General features: G+C 36.7%; 1 protein-coding gene across 1 annotated transcript; it reads left to right on the top strand.

Annotated features, from left to right (window-relative positions):
* Positions 1-514: 514 nt before the first annotated feature.
* Positions 515-2097, top strand: LOC143592505 (dehydrin COR47-like). Its single transcript, XM_077072404.1, has 2 exons — positions 515-915; positions 1397-2097. The coding sequence occupies exons 1-2, from the start codon at positions 631-633 to the stop codon at positions 1811-1813; spliced, it is 702 nt and encodes a 233-aa protein (XP_076928519.1). The 5' UTR covers positions 515-630; the 3' UTR covers positions 1814-2097.
* The last annotated feature ends 20881 nt before the right edge of the window (positions 2098-22978 follow it).

Below are 22978 nucleotides of genomic sequence, written 5' to 3' on the forward strand. Positions count from 1 at the left end.
AGTGGTACCTCTTAAAATTTTAGAGGTCCCTTACTCCTTTATTATATATAGTATAGATAAAAATGTATTTCTTCTTTACTTTAAATGATGCACGGATCATATCAGTATTATATACTTATCCATGGTTTAATTTGTACAACTGTAAAACCGTGTATGAGTGTAAATCTTTTCTAAACACTAGAAAGTAGAAATATTGCTTTCATGATTTTCTTCAAAAAATTATCATTTAGAATACAAATTTACTCTAAATAGTATGCCTTAAATGAAGGATGTTATTGCTAATTTTCTTGCTGAGTCATTTCATATTAATGACGGATCCTTTCACTAAAATTAATTCTTTGCAAGACTAATAATATCATCATTATATTTAAAACCAACATTATTTTATATAATCTTTAATTTAAATTATTTACTTTACACACAGAAAACCGACATTTCAGAATCTTCTCGTTAACTTTTATTATCTTAATCGCGTCAATTACGTGTCCCATGCTGCTATAAATACAAACCCCTCACACCTTGTTCACTCACACAATCAAAAATCAAATCTCTCTAATTCGATCAAACAAACATTTCATTTCCTTACATAAATTATTACTCTAAGCTTTTGTTGTTGATTTTGCTTTGATCATGTCTAACGAAGCTGTTTACCATGATGCCCCGAAAACCGAAGAGCCATGCGAAACACCTAAGATCACTGATGTGAAGGTGGAGGCTGAGACCGTGGAGCAATCGGATCGTGGGTTGTTTGATTTCATTGGCAAGAAGAAGGAGGAAGAGAACAAGTGTGAAGATGCTGCGATCTCGTCCGAGTTTGAACAGAAAGTTCAGGTGACTGAACCCGAACCGAAAACTGAGGAGAAGAAAGAAAGCTTACTAGCTAAACTTCACCGATCCGATAGCAGTTCCAGCAGTGTAAGTTCTTGTTATTTGTTAAACGTATATGTCATTGGGTTGGTGGCCTGGTGGCAAAGACAAATATCTTTTAATAAACATCCAACGGTCCTGGGTTTGAGTCAAAAGAATTTTTGTCTAGAGAATTTATTTAACGTATATACATGATCAAAGGAATTAAAAGAAATATGCCTTTAAAAAATCTGTTTAACGTAGTTACTCTAATTTGTTACATAGAGTATTTGATCACTAAAGTAGATTTATTTGATTGTATCACTAGTTAACATCATTGATACTTTTTAGTGATATAAAACCCAAGATAACTATATTTTTCATGATATGAAGTTGATCCGAATTTTTTTGGTCTTTTTCTAGTTAGTCTTAGATAAAAGTTTGTTAATTTTCGGATCAGCTGATTTGTATTGGTTATAGATCATGTTCGATTTGATTAATTTGGATTATAGTTAACTGAACATGTTTTGTGATTTGGAATTTTATACAGTCTAGTGATGAGGAGGACGAGAACGGAGAGAAGAAGAAGAAAAAGAAATCATTGAAGGATAAGGTCAAGGAAAAGATCGGAGGGCATGAAGAAAAGAAGGAAGAGGAAAAAATTGAAAAGCATGAGGCCGACACATGTGTCCCTGTTGAGAAATACGAAGAAGTAGCGGTCCCGGCCCCTACTTCTGCCCCTGAGGAGAAAAAGGGGTTTATTGAAAAGATTAAGGAGAAACTACCTGGTGGACACAAGAAAGAGGAGGAGCATGTTGCTCCTCCTCCACCACCACCGCTAGCTGCGGTGGAGCATGATGATAAGGAGAAGAAGGGTATTTTCGAGAAGATTAAAGAAAAAATCCCAGGGTATCATTCCAAGAGTGAAGAGGAGAAAGAAAAAGAGAAAGTAAAGGAGTGTGATTGATATGATTCAAAAGCAAAAGCAAAATGGTTTGTGAGGTGGCTTGGTTTGATTTCTATTACTAGTGTGGGTGGGCCTTGTGATGTGTTCATGCTTTTATGTCTTTTTGAATAAGTGTTCTTTCATGTTTTTGGTTTGAAGTTTGAAACTTCTAGTGTGGTGTTACTTGGATTTGGGTCATAAGTCTATACTTTTTTATTTGTATAGAATGTATTTTGTTTAAAAACCCTTGCATATTTTATTGAACTTTTTTATTTATAAATATTTGAGTGAGAAAATTATTATTATTTTTAATTTTTAGTTGCTCTGAAAATGTAGATTAATGATTAAACGTAATTTCCCATAAAATGTAATATTCTTATAAATCAATATCATTGATTAGAAAATATTGTTTTATATCTCGACTTGGTGCAACGAGATAATATAATTAAAGAGATTATTGCATAAGATAATATATCTTTTTAAAGAGATTATTGCATAACATAATATATCTTTTTAATTAACACTTTACGAATTAATTAAAAATAAATCTTGTAACCTCCTAATCTATGTGCATAACGACCAATAATGTTTAACGCGGAACATAAACCCTCAAGTCCCTTAGCCTCAAAAGAAAGGAGGTAGGAATTACCTTATAATAATACATCAATATTCTAATTACAGTAAGTAAATAATTAGTTAAAAAATATTTTTAATGCAGTACACTTTAACGCTGCTATGGCTGTTTACGACGATATAATAATATTATACAAAAGTTTGCTGAGGCTCATTGTTTTTATGGTTAAGATATTATTGACATTTCAACTTGGATGAGCCATACGGTATATATGGACTAGCCGGTTGAGTGACCAAAACAGAAATAGAGCAAAATAAATGTTAAACAACTAAAGCTTGCACCTTGCTTTTGTTGGCTAACCAGTTTTTGAGACCACCTTAACCTATTTAACCTATAACCATAAGATGTTCAAAAGTTGATATGATTACAAATTATGTCTGAATAACGAAGAAAGTTAGGATAGTTATTGTTCGATTTGGGTAAAATTGAACCTATATAACAAATATTTGTGTTGTAAGATGTTGATAATAGTGGTTTGAATTACGAACAATCCAATGTTACAACTGGAAGGGGGAATCAACAAATTTGATTCTGTTAAACAAGACCTTGAGACACTTTAAATTTGATTTAGTTAAAATCAAATAAAATTTTAGGCCTCAATAAAAAACGAAATCTTGTTAAATAATAAACGAAAATAAATGAAGCTAATATATATAACGATCTAAATGTGTTTTTTGATGATTTGGTTGTTGGATCACTGGGGCACTATTTCCTGTTGGCGGAAGGTAAGGGTGTTCATCGAATCGAATAACGAATTTTCAAGTTAATCGAATCGAATAATTCGAATAATTTATTTTTTTGCTGGTATTCGTATTCGATTCGTATTCGTTTAAAAGTTGGATTATTCGATTCGTATTCGTATTATATCCTATATTCGAAATTCGATTCTATTCGTATCTGAAACTCGAATTCGAATCGAATCCTAATTGATTCAAGTTCACCTATGTAAAAAACTTTAAAAACCATAATCATCGATGTAAAACACATAAATATAAGTTTAAAGTAGCTACAATACCACATGATAATAAGTTCAAAATTAAGTATTGGCAAAATTAAGAAATATCAGTATGGCTATTAGGATTAATTATGACGTTTTGGACATTTATTATTTACGGATTTGACCAAAATTAATAAATTAAATATATATTAATATATTATATAATTTGAATTCGAATTCGAATTTCGAACCGAATCGAATAAAAAATCATGAATTCGTATTCGATTACTATACTCGAATACAAATCGAATCGAATTCGAATATTTTGTAATCGAATTCGAATCTTCATATTCGAATTCGAATCGAGTCGAATTTCGAATGTTTCGAATTCGAATAAAATTTTGAACACCCCTAGTGGAAGGCAAGCAAGCCGGCCTGGCCAGCAAAGTGGAGATGGGCCTTGGTAGTTTATTTTAGATACGATAACGTGATGATATTATTTTTAGGTTTAGTTCCAATACCTATAATGATAGTAGTTGATAGTGATTGAGATCTCGTTGGCTCGTCGCCGCAACGGCTGTGTTTTCTTTCGTTTTAAATAGGTTAACTAGATGGAACTAATTTTGGGTTTAGTTCCGGTAACTTAATAAGCATAGCCCGTACTGAACAAATTTGCGTCGACTAGCCGCTGCTATGCTATTGTTTTATCGACCAAATGTTGTTTTAAATATGTTAATTTTTGTATCATAGGCTATACGAGTGTCATTACTATTTTGTACGCATACACATTTATTTTTTGGCTTTAATGTCAAGGTCGTAAGGAATGGGGAGGCAGGGAGGTCGATCGCCTAATAATCAAAAAATTTAAAGAAAATTATATATATATATATATATATATATATATATATATATATATAAACCATATTAGGTCCAATCAAAAGTTTTGTTTAAACAATACTCAATAAGTCATGCCCAAAATCCAAATCATATACAACACTCAATTACTTTTTATATATGAGTTATCGAATTTAAATTTTACTTAAGACTCAAATTTATACTCGCCTTTAGCCCAAAACTTTTTAGCAATTCTCAAAGACGGCCATGTACGAACCTAACCAATACCAACCGAATTCGTGTATGTCATCGCAACACGACAAGTTTTCCACCTAGTTTGATCTAAATTTAATGCATATTCTCTGTTCAACATATAAAAAAACTCAAAAGCTGACGGAAAACCAAAAGAAAATCTATCGCCGAGATATATATTCACGTTGTTACTCTATTTCAAATAGAGTAAGTTGGAGGGGGGGATTTCAATCAATTAACAATAGAGGAAGTCGATACTCTTATTACGCTGTTTGATAGTATAGAGATAAAGGATGCAGTGTGGTAATGCAGAGAGAATAAATCTCTAGGTCAAGATGGGCTAAATTTCAAGTTTTAAAAATGTTTTGGCACTTATTTGAGGCTGATTTGGGTAATATTTTGAATCGTTTTTATGTTACAGATAGTATTGATCAGAGATGTTGTTCTTTCTTTTGTTGTGTTGGTGTCGTAAACCCGGGATTCGTTGACTTTACAAGATTTCTGACCCATCAACTTATTGGAGCAATTTCAAAAGTGGGGTTTAAGGTCCTTGCAAACATATTTAAAGTGTTGATGAAGTCTATTATTTCAAGCAACCAATTGGCTTTTTTGAATAATAGTTCGATATTGGGTGGCCTGTTAATTATTAACGAGGGGTTACCTGGTTGAGAAAGAAGAAAAAACAGGTTTATTATTTAAAGTCGACTTTGAGAAAGCTTACGATCATCTAAACTATAGTTTTTTTTGGATGGGACGATGGATAATATTGGCTTTCCTTTGAAGTGGAGAAGATAGATCCATGGGATTGTTTTGTCAGCGCACTCTTCTATTCTTGTGAACAGGTCGCCTACTTTTGAATTGAATTACACAAGAGAGACACGACAAGTTGATCCAATTTCCCTACTCATTTTTATTATAGCCATGGAGGCATTTTCGGTGTTGTAAAAAACAATTGCACCGCCAGTATTTTCAAAGGTTAAAAACGCCTAATGACGGTCCGTTATTATCCCACTTGTTATTTGCGTATGATTCCCTCACAAATGGAGAATGGTCGATAGGTAACCTCCGGATCTTGACTCGTCTTTTGAGGATATTCAAGTTGTTATCATGGCTGAATATAAATTTGAGTAAGTCTAATTTGTTTGGAGCGGAAGTTTCTAAGCAGGACGTTAAAAACACGACAGAGTTGTTGCATTGTAATTTAGGGGATATTACGTTCATGTATTTGGGGATAAGAGTGAGAGCGGCCATGAATAAAGTTAATAGTTGGCAACCAGTAGTTAATACTTTTGACAAAAAGTTTAGCGGTTTGGAAAGCTCAAACACTTTCTATGGGAGGTCAGATAACATTAGTTAAATCGGTTCTTGAATGCCTTCCTAGTTATTATTAGCTCTATATAAAGCGTCGAAAATTATTTTAGAGAAGTTGGAGCTTAAAAGAAGAAGGTTTTTATAGGGAGAGTATGAAATTAAAACAAAATATCTTGGGTGGCTTGGAACTGAGAAAAAAATAAAACAAAAACAAGACGGGGGTTTGGGGTTGTGTCCGCTTAAAGAATCAAATTTGGCTTTGTTATCTAGATGGTGGCGGAGATTCAAGGTGTAAGAAGGAACTTATGATGAAACGTTGTTTCGGCTATCAGTGATACTCTAAGGACGTGGATGGTGCTTCCTTTTAATAAGAAACTTAATGGTACTTGGGGTACTATTGGGAAACTTATAACTTCTTTGCATTATCTCAAGTGTCTTTGTCAAGTTTGATTAAAGACGAAGTGAGAAACGAGTTGAAAATACGTTTGGATGTATGGTTAGACGATGAACCGCTAAAGAATAGTTTTCCAAATTTATTTGATTTGTTGATGGAATCGGGTTGGTGGCAGATCGATGTGAAGAAAGAGATGGGGTGTAAGGCCCCGTTATCGGTGCCCTACATTTGGTGTTGGATTTACTCATAAATACAGTTCTAAATATCATAGTTAAATAAAACTTTCGCGGAATAATATAAAACATCAACAGTCATTACAAAACCTTCATAACTTGTCTTTTAAACAAAACTTAAAACATATTTTTAACTCAACATTAACAAATAAGTTTTCAGATGCCAGCTTCTTTATTCATCTGCCATGTGTCCCCGATCAAGCCAGCGGCCTCATTCTACTCACTTGCGTGCATACTAAAAGTCAGCTACGCTGAGTGAGTTCTAGTTAATCATACATTATACATTTCATATACTACCTTCGATTATGCATCCGAAGACACATAATAATTACCTTACTGATTTACTTTCATCACATACATATCTATAAAAATTCATACTTTATTACTTTCGTACTATATAATTACTGTTCTTTCTATCTCAGATATTATTAGGGTCTGATCCCTTCCTTTTCTATCTCAGATATTATTAGGGTATGATCCCTCTTTCTTTTGTCTATCTCAGATATTATTAGGGTCTGATCCCTTTCTTGTCTATCTCAGATATTATTAGGGTTTGATCCCTCTTTACTTCTCTATCTCAGATATTATTAGGGTCTGATCCCTTTCTTCTCTGTCTCAGATATTATTAGGGTCTGATCCCTCTTTCTTCATCTTCGCGCATACCGTCTTCACATACTCGTAACATACATATACTTTCTTTAATCATTCATACATATCCATACATTGTACATATATCTATCATACACATTCAACTATCATATGCATACCTCCCTTGTTAACACGTGCAATATCCGAAGATCGTTCACGTGTCGACAAGCCTTCGTTCACATTTAAGATATACATACATAACACATAAATCATACATGGCATACACTTACCATTTAAGGTAAGTTTATTAACTATCACATCGAGTATGCTCACAACCCCGAAAACATAACAAGGAAGTGGGGCTAGAAACTCACCTGAATGCGGTTACGTTCACCGTTTATGGTTATTCCTTTCTTGAGTTGTGCACGGCTAACTGTATAATAATTACATGTATCAATTAACTATTACTACTCATAACGTATTTCTATCTTTATATAACCCACAACGAACGGGGGCCCGGGGGCAACGCCCCTGGCAACGGTGTTCTAGGGGCGGCAGCCCCTAGCGGGGTCCAAGGGCAGAGCCCCTGGCTGGGGTTAAGCTGCCAGGTCAGCTTGGAAAAATTTTATTTTCATTAACTGTCTTAACACATTTTCCATTAGGATTTTAAATTATTTTCTAAATCGCTAACTCATTCTCTATAACGAATTAAGCCTAATTCGTTGGCTAATTCGTTATCCTTTGATCTGATTCGTTATGTTTTCTTCCTTAATTCGTTATCTTGATTCGTCATCTCATCCTCTGATTCGTTATTGCAATTCGCTATCTGGACATGACTTGATTCGTGGTCTAATTCGTTATTGGAGCTTAGCGAACTGGTGAGTAACGAATCACCTGATTCGTTACCTGGTTCACTATCCTAGTTCGTTAGTCTACTTCGTTAACTTGAGGTAACGAACTGGGTGAGCTAATTCGCTACCTGGACATGACGAATTGCATCAATCTTAACTAATCATCCCTGTTCTTATCCAGGCTTTGACTTAGAGTCAAAGTCAAAATTTCCAAGAACACGAATCAGTCAACATATATAAGATCTAAAATTAAACCTTCATTTCTCAACGAAATATCACGATTTGGGTATCAATGAACTAGGAATCATAGCGCCTACAAACCCTAGGTGTCCAATCGGCCAAAAATTCACGTTTAAAGGGTGCGATTTGGGCATATATATACGGGTTTCTTTAGGTTAACAGTTAACCCATCAAATGTTAATAAATTTCCATAAGATTTGTTGTTTTGGATTCGTTTATAACAAACTAACACAGATCTATGATTTCCCAAACCAAACCGAACCTATATGAACGATTTCTAAATATAAACGTACCTTAAACAAGTCGTTCTACGAACACGAGCTGGTCTTGATGTTGTTTAGGTTTGTCACGACGATCTTGCACCAACAAGCTCGGGTTTTCAACCTCGGATCTAGGCTCGTGTTAAAGAATAACGTTTGTGTGTATTTTTGATAGTGTAGGCTATGGTGTAGAGATGGATAAAATGGAAAGGATTAGGGTTTAAGGGGTATTTATACTCCCTTAAGCCCATGGACCTAAGGCCCATTTCATCTTATATTTCATCTTCTAAAGTCCAAGCCCAACCGTTCACTGTTTATTATCTAAACCGATAAACGACACAATATAAAATAAACGAAATTTATTTTATTATTATAACCAAAAGTAGGATGTTACATGGGGTAATCATGTTAAATTGGAATTGGGGAGTTCCACCAATATATGGAACAATAGTCAATGAGTTAATGGGTCTGTTGGAGAAAATATATAATTTTAAATTTAAAGGTGGTATTAACAAGTGGGTGTGGAACGGTGATTGTTCGGGATCGTTTATATGTGGTGGCCTTGGTGAAAAGGTTGTTGTATCATGAAGATCCTATTCTTCAAACTAACATCTTAGATTGGAACTCTTGGGTGCCTCTTAAAGTGAATGTCATTGTGTGGTGTGCTCTTCCCAACCGGCTTTCTACAATTGATTATTTATTTAAGAGAAAAGTGTTTTCGGGTTCAAACATTTGCTGTTGCCTCGGGTGATTCGGTGGAGCATGTGTTCACTTCTAGTTATATTGCTTCGGCGGTTTGATATACGTTAGTGTATGGTTTGATATCCCACATATATTTGCCTTTTCTTTTTCGGTTGATTATTATGGTAGCATGTTGGTGTATTTTGAGAGCTCGGAATAAATGTATTTTCTCTAATATTCCAATGGAAGTTCGGTGAATATTGGACGATATTAAGGTTTTAAGTTTTTTGTGTTAACATTAGGGCTAGAAATTTGAATTTAGGCTAGTGGGGTGTTTGGCTTGTGTTAATGAAGTTTGTAGTTTAAAAAAAAAGACCGTACAAAATCACGAAAATTTTCTGTTAATGTAATGACGTATAAGCTATCGGGATATTTTCTTGATAAAATGCAGTAAATCATGAACATTTCATAATATTGTGATTAAGTATGTGAATCTTATTGGTTGAACTTTATAATCCTTTTAATTTGGGGTTTTGGATTAAAAAAAACTAATCTTTGGTCAAATGAGAACATTTGGATGTTATTTTTTAGGTTAAGTTGGACATATACATGATTTTACTCATGTCATTCCGTGTATAGCATGCGAATCAACCAATAATATTAAATTCATATTTTTATACGGATAAACAAAATATTAGAAGGGTGTTAATTATATATCACTATAAGATACGTAAGTCTTGCCGACAACACATCATTCTTATGTACCACAAAAAAATATAATGCATTGCCGAAATATCTTTTCAGGATAGATTTTAGACTTGGTTGCATCATACGCTCTAAAAAAATATTTAATTGTTGTGAGTGACGTAAGATACATTTGTTTGTGGGTGCTGCTAAACGTACCCCCCCTTACATCATTTTTACTAAATATACACCCCCTTACCTTATTAGATAAATTACTATTACCTCCTGTTGGGTGTGGATTTTTATCCTCGGAATGAAGCTTAACTTAAGGATGTTGACTCAAGTGGTTATTCTGAGGAAGGTACGTTGATTAATTCAATTGTCCTATATTATCTAACTGTTTTGCAGATAAGAGCACGTGTAAAATATGTTTATGAGAACGCGGATTGCAACGGAATATTGCTTGAACTTCGTCAACTAACAACGTGGACAATAACGGCTTGTTGAAAAAGTAGTCTAGGGTTTCCGGAATAATCGGAATAACAGTTGTAATTTTTTTGTTATAAATTGAGTTGATAATATCGATAGGTCACACACAACTCACTGTTTAGCTTACTAGCAATCACTGCAACACTTAGCTTTCGATATTCTATCAACTCCAACACTTTGTACTCACTAATTTTTGTTATTAATAATACTTGACGGTGATAGTTTTCACCGTCCGGGGGTTTTTTGTGCCGGAGATCATAATAATCAAGCGTTAATTCGATCGATAGTTAAGCTCATAATCCTTAACTGAAGCAATTCGACTAAGGATTAAGTTGTAAACTCTTGACCGAAACGAAGATTATCATAATCAAGGGTTTTTTCCCTCGTAATCATATCCTTGTATTCAATATTTTCACCATTAAGCACCTTGCCTCACGCACTAATTTGATCAAAAGTTAGTTTGCTAATTTTTGACCGAAACAATTTGGCGCCCACCGTGGGGCAAACGGTGCTTTGATCATTATTCACTCTCAAACTAAACCCTACTCTCAATATCCACAACATGTCTTAACAACCCAAGATTGTTTCATCTTCTGCCGCAGCCTCAGAATCCTCAGGGAGGCCGCCCATGCCTCCTCCTGCTGGTGGTATCCCGAAGAAGCCTGATAACGTCCAAAAGAAGACTGCTACTCCTGTGTTATCGGGATCGAAACCATCTTCCCAGGATCCCATCATGGTGTCCAACAACGACCTTCTGTCTCTATACAGACGGCTACAGGAACAGATGGATCGCCAGAACCAGACCAACCAGATGCTCGTGAGGGAACTGGAAGATTTCAAAAAATCCAAGAAGCCGGCAAAAGAATTCACACCACTAATCCCGAGATATCTGGATTTCACCCCTCCAGGATCCTCAGGGTTGGTGCATCCAGAGCCAACCACGGCGTACAACTCTGGACCCCCATCTTTTCAGCATTTGGGGTCTGCGGGACTGCACTTATCTGGATCTCAAGGGTACCCGTATTCATCATCTGCTGGGCCTTTTCAACATGCAGGATCTTCAGGATTGTCACAGTCGGGAGGACCCTCCGGATTGTTCCAACAGTCTGGATCCTCAGGATTGTTCCAACAGTCTGGATCCTCAGGATTGTTCCAACAGTTTGGAGCCTCAGGATTGTTCCATCAGGCTGGTCCTCATCAGCAGACGGTATCTTCAGGATTAGCTCAAGCTCAACAGCCCTTAGGATCCTCTGACGTGCACCAGGGAGACTTTATCCCGATGCAGGCTAACACTCCAACTGCTCCGTTTACCAACCCTAGAAATACTATGTTTGGGAATACGAGCTACATCGTCCAGACCGCTCCTCAGAATGTTAATCAGGGTAACTCTTTCAATACGATTCCATTTAATGCTAATCAAGGATTTTTACAGGATGCAGGCATAAGTCCGGGCTTAGCCCGGGAATTGCAGAAACTTAAGGACATGATATCGAATGTCCCCGGCGTAATCCATCCCATAGCTGAAGTTCCCACTGATATTCACAGGATATCCTGGTTTGTGCCATCGATTAGCGACGTACAGATCCCAAAACGGTTTCAAACTCCAAATATGAAGCTGTATGATGGCTCAACGGATCCTGAGGAACACGTCGCACAATATAGAGAACGTATGTAGATCAATCCAATCCCTATGGAAATCAAAGAGGCATGTCTTTGCAAAGGTTTTGGGTCTACCTTGACCGGAGCAGCCATGAAATGGCTACTGAGTATTTCTCCTAACACCATCAATTCTTTTTCTCATTTTGTTAACATGTTTAATAACCAGTTTTCTTGCAGTAGAACTTTTGAGAAAATGACAGGTGATCTTTATAGGGTTATCCAGAATCCTGGGAAATCCTTGAGAGATTTTATTACCAGGTTTAGTAACGAGTCGCTGGAAATTCCAAATCTCAACCCAGCTTCAGCAGTGGAAGCTCTTAAGTTGGGGTTAGAAAAAGGCTCCTCATTCTATGATGATCTTGTTATGACTCCATGCAAGTCATTAGACGAAGCAAGAAGTAGAGCTCTGAGGTTTACCAGAGTTGAAGACGACAAGAAAAACTCTAAGGTCGATGTCCCGAAGTATGATCAGACGAACAGGAAATTCGAATCCCCAGGAAAATCATACCGAGCAAAGCCTTACTACAAGCCTGATAACCCCAAGATTAATGCAGTTGATGAGGAAAACGATGAAGAATATCCTAAGATCTCTGAATATTGTTTTTTTTGTTGATATTGGTGGATTAATGTGTGCCATGCAGGATTTAGGTGAGAAAGCCATGTTGCCAAGGAAAGTGGAGAAGCCAGGATCCTGAAAAGACAAATCAAAATGGTGTGCTTTCCACGAAGACTTTGGGCACTTGAGTGATGATTGCATTACACTCAGAAGGGAGATCGGCTATCTTCTCAGCAAGGGCCACTTGAAAGAGCTACTTGGCAAGAAGAAGGGAAGAGAGCAGGATCCCGAGAAAATTCCTGAAAAGCCGACTCCTCCACCAACAGATGCGAGAACAATCATGTTCATATCCGGAGGATCCGACATCTGTGGAACCTCTTACTCTGCTGCAAAGAGAAATGCTGACCAAAGAAAGTTAGAAGTGGCTGACAGGCCGACAAAGACATCTATTCTCACTCAAGAGAGGATTATATCCTTCGATGAAAGTGATAAAGTCGATGTTCAGGATCCTCATCATGATAGTTTGGTAATAACTTTATATGTGGCTAACCATTATGTTCACCGGATCCTCATAGATGGCGGAAGCTCTGTCAACATTATTCAATTAGACGTGCTGAAAAAGATGAATATTCCTGAGGATGAGATCGTCCCCAGTTCCTCAGTATTGGTTGGATTCAGTGGAGAAATTAAGAACACTATTGGGGAAATTAAGCTCCCAATATTTGTCGAAGGGGTAAATAAAATGCAAAAATTTTGTGTTATTGACTGTTTATCTTGTTGCAATATTATATTAGGCAGGCCCTGGATACACGAGATGAAAGCAGTTCCCTCCACTTATCACTAATGTGTGAAACTCCCAAGTCCGTGGGGAGTTATCAAAATCATCAGTGACCAACAAGACGCAAAGAATTGCTACACCTCTTCCATGAAGTGTACCGCCAAACCCCAGCAGGCGTAGCAATTACAGAAGCCAGCACGAGGCGTAATGGAGGCCAGGGAAAAAGAAATTAAAGAAGTACCTCTTTATCCCGAGGACCCTGAAGTCAAAGTGCTGATAGGAACTAGCATTCCTGAGGATATTGAGTCAAAATTGCTCGATTTCCTCAAATCAAGGCTGTCAACATTTGCATGGAAACATGAAGATATGACAGGTATTTCCAAAGATATTATAACACATAAACTTGGAATTGATAATTCTTTCAGGCCAATCCATCAAAAAAGAAGAAAGTTTGCACGTGAAAGAAATATAATTATTCAAGAAGAAGTAGAAAGACTCTTGAAGGAAAAAATGATCAGGGAAGTTCAATATCCCCGATGGTTAGAAAATGTGGTGGTTGTACAGAAAAAGAATGGCAAATGGAGAGTTTTTGTAGATTTCACGGACTTGAATAAGGCTTGTCCCAAAGATCCATTCCCTCTACCACACATCGATTCAATGATTGATGCTACAGCCGGCCACGAGATGCTGACATTTATGGACGCATCCTCAGAATTTCAGGAAATCCAGATGGAACCCTCAGATCAAGAAGATACGACCTTCATGACTCCCACAGGTATTTATTGTTATATTGCTATGCACTTTGGACTTAGAAATGCAGGTGCAACCTATCAGAGGTTAGTTAACATGATGTTCAAAGAGCAACTTGGGGACACAATGGAGGTCTATATTGATGATATGATGGTAAAGTCCAAGAAAGCTGATGATCACCTTCAAGATCTCAAGACAGCATTTGATATCCTCGATAAATACAACATGAAGCTGAATCCTTCGAAAGCCATTTCAGAGTGAAGGGTGGCAAATTCTTGGGATACATGGTCACCAAAAGGGGGATAGAGGCGAGTCCAGAGCAGATACAAGCTATCCTGAATCTGAAATCCCCAGAATCAGTCAAGTACGTTCAAAGGCTAACCGGCAGGATAGCGGCGCTCAACAGATTCATATCCAAATCCTCATAAAAGTGCAAAGAATTTAACGATATCCTGAAGAAAAACAAGAGGTTCGAATGGACCAGTAGGCATGAGGAAGCTTTAGCATCCTTAAAAGCTTATCTTTCTTCTGCTCCTCTACTGGTCAAACCTGAGGAAGGTGAATCTCTATCTCTATATCTTGCTGTATCAATAATGCTCTAAGTGCAGTTTTGGCTAAGGATCTTGAAGGTAAACAACATCCAATATATTATGTAAGTAAAAGTCTTTTGCATGCTGAAACCAGGTATTCTTATCTTCAGAAATTAATTTTAGCCCTTATTATGGCATCTACTAAACTTAGACATTATTTTGAAACTCACCCTATATGTGTTAAAACTAACTATCCTATTAAGTCTGTTTTGAGAAAACCAGAAATGTCAGGCAGAATGACAAAATGGGCAGTAAAGATAAGTGCATATGATATATCATATGAACCTAGGACTGCTATCAAATCCCAGGCATTGGCAGACTTTGTGGCTGATTTCACCAGTGAGCTTAAAGTAAAGGCAGACTTGGAAGTCCAACAACTGGAAGAAACCAAAGATAAGTGGACTCTATACACTGATGGTGCTTCAAATGTTAGAGGAACAGGTATCGGGATTCTGCTGAAATCACCACAGGGGGACATTATACCTCAATCCATATCATGCGGATTTCAAGCCACAAATAATGAAGCAGAATATGAAGCTTTGATAGCAGGATTACAACTGGCAATCGACATGAAAATCAGGTTTATTCAAGTACATGTTGATTCATTGTTATTAACTAATCATTTTAATGGTTCATATACTGTTAGAGGAGAAAGACTAATGAAATATCTAGAGCTAGTCATAAAACTAGCAAAGTGTTTCGAAATGTTTGATATTTCGCAGGTACCTAGGGAAGAGAATGTTGAAGCAGACGCCCTAGCATATTTAGCTTCATCCTTCAGGATACCAGAAGGTGTCAAGATCCCTATCGTACATATCCTGAGCCCAGCAATAGAAGAGCAAGGTGTCAATGAAATATCAAAAGATGATGAAGATGTGGGAGCCAAGAATCCTGAGAATAGTGAAAGTTCTTGGATTATCCCAATCAAGGAATATATTCAGGATGGGGTTATCCCCAAGGATGAAAACCCAAGAGCTTTTCGCACAAAGGTAATCCCATATACTATAATGAATGATATATTATACAGAAAATCTCTTGCAGTACCATATCTTAGGTGCTTGGAGAAGGCAGAAGCTCAAGAAGTTCTTCAAGATATCCATGATGGAGATTGTGGGAACCACACTGGGGGCAGAGCTCTATTCTCCAAAATACTGAGGACGGGGTATTTCTGGCCAACGATGAAGAGGGATGCTATGAATTATTCTCAGAAGTGTGATGCATGCCAAAGACATAGCAACATTTTGCATCAGCCAACAGAACCATTATATCCTATTATATCCCCTTGGCCTTTCATGAAATGGGGAATGGATATCGTGGGGAAACTACCAAGAGATCCAGGAGGAAAAGTCTTTATGTTGGCTATGACAGATTATTTCTCGAAGTGGATCGAAGCAGAAGCCTTTGTTCAAGTCAGAGAAAAAGAAGTCATCTCATTCATCAAGCGCAATATCCTGACCAGATTTGGGATTCCAGCAGAGATAGTGTGTGACAATGGCTCACAATTCATCGGCAAAAGAACAACCAACTTCTGTGCCAGTTGGGGAATCAAGATGATCACATCAACATCTGTCCACCCTCAGGCTAATGGACAGGCCGAATCAAGCAATAAAATCATCATCAATAACCTGAAGAAAAAATTGGGGTCTAAGAAAGGAAAATGGGCCGAGGAACTTCCTTCCGTTCTTTGGGCAGATAGAACCACTTCGAAGAATGCTACTGGTCAGACTCCTTTCTCATTAGTGTTTGGAGCTGAAGCAGTTATCCCCACAGAGATGGTTATCCCGACGGCCAGAGTCACTCATCAAAATCCCGAAGATAACACTCGAATCCTACTTGAAGATCTAGATGCGGTAGAAGAACTCCGGGATTTGGCAAAGATCAGAATTGCTTCTTATCAACAGAAGATAGCAAAGTCCTACAACAAGAATATCTGACTTCGAAGGTTTCAAGAAGGGGATTTGGTTCTCCGAAAAGCTTTTCAAAATACTACCAATCCTACGGATTGAAACTCGCACCAAAGTGGGAAGGTCCTTATCTGATTGACTCGGAAGCAGGAAAGGGGGCATACAAATTATCTACTTTGGATGGTGACTTACTACCAAGGGCTTGGAATGCTATACATCTCAAAAGATATTTCATGTAAGACTTCTATCCCGAGGATAACTGTTATACTAAACAGTCAAGGTATGTACTCAAACTTAAACTTTTATTCATTTTTATTATTATTATTATTATTCAAACAAGGTACTGACTTAAGCATCGAAGGCGTGTTAGCAAGGCTAACACCCACCCCTCACTTAGAGTTGACTGTTTTGTAGACATGAGAGAATAAATTGGGCCTTCGTCGCCAGTATCTAAAGACCTCGTCGCCAGCTTATCCTTAAGGTATAAGGGGTTTTCACCTCTTCTAAGGTTTGAGGTATTTTCATCTCTTCTTAAGTCGCCTGTAGAGCACGTTTATTCAGCCTTAGTTTGAGAGGCCGGACCAACACATGAAATATAGTGACTTGTTACCTCGTTATCCTCGGCTATTGATTTGGATCTTGAGGTTTAAGGGATCTTCATCTCTTCTTAAGACACCTGTAGCGCATGATTTATTCAGCCTTAGTTTGAGAGGCGGGGCCAGCACATGAAATATAGTGACTTGTTACCCTCGTTATCCTCGGCTAGTGGTTTGAACATAAGTTTATGGTAGACGTACCATAATCTAAGGTTAAAGAGATTTACATCTCTTCTAAAGGGCCTTGTCGCCAGTTTATTCTTAAGGTTTAAGAGATTTACATCTCTTCTAAAAGGCCTAGTCGCAAATTCGTTTCTAATGGTTTAAGAGATTTTTGCATCTCTTCTAAAGGGCCTTGTCGCCAGAATTTCTAAAAATATTTTCAGGATAATGTTAATGTCACAATTCTATTTCTATATCCCCAGGATTAGAAGAATATTCCAAACAATGATTTTATTGCAAGGATAAGACGGTTTGGACAATTTCCAAGTTAATCGATACACGGTTCTGGTATGATTTATTATTTGCAAGTATTTTATCTTTCATACTTATGACTTGATATTGGTTTATTGGTAAAACTTAAACTTTTACTAAGATATTTTTCATGAAACTTAGATTTTTCTAAAAACGGAAAAAGTGATAGCATGCCAATATAAGTCATGAAAAACAATACTAATATTATAATGCAGGAAAAGATAGCCCGGATTTCACTCAAAACAGAGTCCATCCACCCGGACTATCATAATTGTTCCAATTGCAGAAAATAAAAGACAATTTGGGCTTCGTCCTGAACCAGGATCCCTCCACCCAAACTATTATCCTGAGCATACTACATTATCCTTGCACAACCATAATAAAAATTGTTCAAAACAACAATTCAAAACACATAAAAACAACCTGGAAACCAGGTTCAAACTTTCCCACCTTCGGCCTTGTCACCTTCCTTCCTCTCCAGATCCGTTGCCTCCCCAGCCTCAGTCTCCTTCACGCTAGCTCCAGCATCCTTGACCGCCTCAGAAGTACCAGCCGTCTCATCCTCTTCAATATTCTCCCTCCTTAGCATCTTGAGCTTTTTCTTCCAAGCTCCAGAATTCCAAGACTCCATCACATGACCCTTCGATTGTACTTCCTCGGACATCTTGATCATCGACTCCAGAATGTTGACGGCTGCGCACTTCTTAGCATCCTCAAGAAATTCAGTTTTCTCTGACTCAAATGAGGCTTTGAGATCCGAAATCTCTTTGTCCTTCTTTTTGAGCAGTGTGTCCTTGATGTTAACATCTTGCAGAAGATCGGCGAGCTTGGCTTCAGCCTCATTCTTGGACAATTCCGTATCTTGGGATATCTGACGGTAACTTTCGGTTTTCTGTTATTCCCAAATTAATGCTAGTTTTTCTGCATATTGCTATTTCAAGATAAGCAAAAAATACTTACTGAACCGAGAAAATTAGCAAGAGCTTGAAGCTTCTCCACAGCATCAGCAACGGTCAAGTCAGCAAAAGGCTCGGTCTCGGCCGAAGTAGTAGCTTTCCTCTTCTTCTGTGCAGCACTTTTCTAGCGGGTCGTTGGAATTCTCACCGAAGGGGAAAGTGTCTTCGAATATTCTTGTTTCACCACTGTCCTATCCTCAATAAAATCATCCAAATCCACCAAGTTAAAAGACTTTGGCTTCGGCATCCCTACACAATGATTTTTCAAGTTATTTTCAATACGAAAAAATCCCTAGAAAACCTAAAATCCTCAAAACCCTTACCAGAATTCATGCTCTCAGCAGGTGTAGCAGCAATCACGCTTGTCTCTCATGTTTCTTCCTCTAACCAAAATTCCCTTTCCTCTGCCGGAATTTTGAACAACGCCTTAAGCCTTTTCTTTGTGTCCTTCCTAAGCTTTATCAAATCCTCAAACACAACTATCAAGAAACAAACCATATCAAAATAAATCGTTGCAAAAAGAAGTTTAATCCTACAGATTTCCTACCCTTATGAACCCATTTAATTGGCAAGTCCACCCCATTCGGAATAGAATCTCGACGAACGAAAAAGAAATGTTTTTTCCAATCAGGATCGCTACCGGACACCTTGGGAATCAGGTAAAGACGGCTGGATTTGGATTGAAGACAATAGCGAAAAGATCCGTGGGTTCGGAGATTGTAAGTTGTAGCGATCTCAGGCACACCTATGGACAACCCATGGGCTTTGTTCAAACGGTCTACTGTGGCCAAAACCCTCCACACCATTGGCATGACTTGTGAGTACGAGAATCCGGTCACATCAAAGAACTCTTGTATAAGCGGGGGAAACGGATATGAAAGACCAATTGAAAAGGGGTAATAAAAGAAGCAGGTACAAGTTTTGGAGGAAAAATCAGCCTTGACTTTGGGATCATGTGGCCTGAAAACGGTTCCGGCAGGTAGCAAACCCGTCTCTTTCAGAAACTTAATATCAAGATCATTGAAAAGACACTGGTCCTCATCGGTTGCCGGAATGAGGTCCTGGTCAACAAAATCTTCCGAGGTTTTGAAGGAAAAAGGTTTGGGCGCTTGAGGGGTTTTCTTCCTCATTGTTGTTCGAATCAGAAGAAAATTTTCAAGAAATTAAAAAGACGAGAGAGAGAAACTAACCTGATTATGAACCAGTGGGAGCAGAGTTATAATTAATGAAATTGGAAATGGTTTAATTATAACCTAAAGATGCAGTTGTAGAGTCTCCTCGATTCCCGCGCACGTCAATTCACATATCAGAGATATTATTGCTTTTAAAATTTATAATTTTTACAGCTGTCACGCAGTAAAAATTGGGGGCGATTGTTGGGTGTGGATTTTTATCCTCGGAATGAAGCTTAACTTAAGGATGTTGACTAAAGTGGTTATTCTGAGGAAGGTACGTTGACTAATTCAATTGTTCTATATTATCTAACTGTTTTGCAGATAAGAGCACGTTTAAAATATGTTTATGGGAACGTGGATTGCAACGGAATATTGCTTGAACTTCGTCAACTAACAACGTGGACAATAACGGCTTGTTGAAGAAGTAGTTTAGGGTTTCCGGAATAATCGGAATAACAGTTGTAATCTTTTTGTTATAAATTGAGTTGATAATATCGATAGGTCACACACAACTCACTGTTTAGCTTACTAGAAATCACTGTAACACTTAGCTTTCGATATTCTATCAGCTCCAATACTTTGTACTCACTGATTTTTGTTATTAATAATACTTGACAGTGATAGTTTTCACCGTCCGGGGGTTTTTGTGCAGGAGATCATAATAATCAAGCGTTAATTCGACTAATAGTTAAGCTCATAATCCTTAACTGAAGCAATTCGACTAAGGATTAAGTTGTAAAATCTTGACCGAAACGAAGATTATCATAATCAAGGGTTTTTTCCCTCGTAATCATATCCTTGTATTCAATCTTTTCACCTTTAAGCCCCTTGCCTCACGCACTAATTTGATCAAAAGTTAGTTTGCTAATTTTTGACCGAAACACCTCCTAAAATTATTTATATACATATTAGTCCCTACAATATTTTTGTCACTTAATAATCTATACTACATATATCAAATTAAAAACTATCAAGTATTACTATTAATTTATTTTTTTAGTATTAATATTGTAAATATTTATAATATCTTTTTTTTTAAATTTTAATAGTATCTTACTCCTCTAATAAAAGACTACCACTAAGTGCCACTTTTCACACTCTCATCTATTCTTAGACTTTTTAACCCATTTTTTAAATATGAATCCTATAGGTCATTACCCACCCTGTTTAATGTTATTCGGATCTATATCTTTTATTCCTTTCTAAACCCTAAATCACAAAACTCTCCCAACTCCATCATCCATCCCCCTCTCCATGGCCGCCGCCGGTACCGAAATCTCATGAACCGCCCTAAGAAAATAACCATCAGTCAAGCCTTGAATGATGGAAAGGAAGATCCTCTATAGATATGGAGTATTGAATACTATTATTGTCCCTCCACGGCCGCCACTACCATCACTGCCCGCATTGAAATCTCACGAACCCCCATCACGATAACCATCACTCATCAGTCGCATTCTCAGATCTCACGAACCTGCTCCTTTGTTGCTTATTATCAGGTAAATCACAATTCCCTCCTTTATGTCTGTATTCAAGTGATCATTTAGGGTATCTAGGTTAAAATAGTCATGCTTGAATAAGAAATTGAATATTGAGATGGATATAAATTACATAGTCATGTTGGATGCGTGTATGTGGTGTGAATTTGTGGTTTATAATTAAGCTAATTGTGGTATTCTTAGTAGTAGAAAACTGGTACATTGTAATATGTTGTATTTATATGTGGTTCAGCAATTTGCTGGTTGGGATTTCATAATACTTGGCGGAGATTAGTTTCATGCAAGGGCGAAGCTTCATTGGTGATGAGTAAATGAGTAATTTACAAGTGAGAATATAGCATGCCCTAAGCCTGTGTTTCTTATTTTTATGGTTGTGTTTTAGAATATAGCCTGCCCTAAGCCCGATAAACACACTCAATTTTACCCATATATAGCTAATGATGTGATTGTTCGAAGACATTATCTTTTTTCTGATTGTTTATTCATCAATATTAGTAAAGTTGATTTTTTAGCTGCTTTAAAACTGATTGTTGAGAATTCAAGAGGGGTGGGTAAAGTTGGATAATTTAACCTTTGTTCTTGATACCTTCTTTTATGATCCAGAAAAATTATACTATATTGAAGGAAGACGATATCTGCCAACGCCAAGAGGAAGATATCACTACAATTTGCTCGGTTCTTTCGATTTCAAGGGATTCCGCATGCATGATTTTACGCACTTATAACTGGTATTGTGTTAAGTTATGTGAATAAATCATCTGATCAAGAAGTTTGGTATTTTTGTTGTGCAGGAATGTTAGTAATGTTCATGAAGCATGGTTTGCTAATGAGAATAAAGTTAGAAAGGTTGTTGGTCTGTTGGACAAGACAGTTAAGCCACCAAAAGTTGGATAGGTATGCAAATGTTAGGTTAAATATGTTGAATATGATTGTGCAATATTAAATTAGATGTTTTTCAATGTTGTAATATGTGGTCTTCTGTTTATATCTTTTGAAGCTGCTTTGTGGGATCTGCTTTGAATCATATTCACTTGATAAGATTAGCTCTGCTACTTGTGGCCATCCTTTTTGCAATACATCCTGGAAAGGTTTATTTTATTAAAAAAAATTCCATGTATTAGCTGATTTTTAGTGAAAAGCTTGCATTTTTAATAAAGTTTTTATCTTTATATCATTTTGTTATAGCTTACATCAGCACATCTATCAGTGATGGTCCTGGTCCTGGATGCTTGACATTAAGATGTCCCACTCCATCATGTGGTGCTGCTATCGGTGTGGACATGGTCAACATGTTGACTTCAGACAAAGATAAAATTAAATATCGATGTTACCTTCTTAGATCTTTTATTGAGGTCAGCAAAAAGGTATACATTTACTTTATATAAAACTTAACAAACTCCCATTAATTTGGGTTTCGATATCTCTCAATTTCAATATAATTCGTTATATTATGTGTTATATAGACATTATGTAGTCTCAAACAAATACAACAACAGATTATATTTTGTTAAATTATTAGGTTACGTTTAAAATGTTGTTTTTATTATAATTTTTCTTAATTTTAGTTAAACAAATTAGAAATTCATTTTAGGTAGGTATATGAGTGGTCAAACTCATATGATTTTTGGAAAGAAATTCAAATTAGAAACTCATTTTAACCAAAAATAAACTTATTTTTAGGAAATAATTTCGTTTTTTTAATTAGAAACTCAATTTTAATTAGGAAATAAAATTATCTTCAATTTTAACCAAAAATGAAGATTTTAGGAAACAGTTTCAAATTACTTTTAAAAAGTATATCACATAATATCAAATTTAACAAATCCCACTATTTCCGGTTTCAATATCTTTAATTTTAATA

The sequence above is a fragment of the Bidens hawaiensis genome, unplaced genomic scaffold (genome assembly GCF_021521415.1).
Source record: "Bidens hawaiensis isolate Kalapana, Puna unplaced genomic scaffold, B.hawaiensis_p1.1 tig00040963_1, whole genome shotgun sequence".
NCBI lineage: Eukaryota > Viridiplantae > Streptophyta > Magnoliopsida > Asterales > Asteraceae > Bidens > Bidens hawaiensis.

Excerpts from the sequence above, each read along its gene's own strand:
- LOC143592505 (XM_077072404.1), top strand. The coding sequence starts at position 631 with ATGTCTAACGAAGCTGTTTACCATGATGCCCCGAAAACCGAAGAGCCA. Across the intron at positions 916-1,396 it reads CCGATAGCAGTTCCAGCAGT|TCTAGTGATGAGGAGGACGA; the intron begins GTAAGTTCTTGT and ends AATTTTATACAG.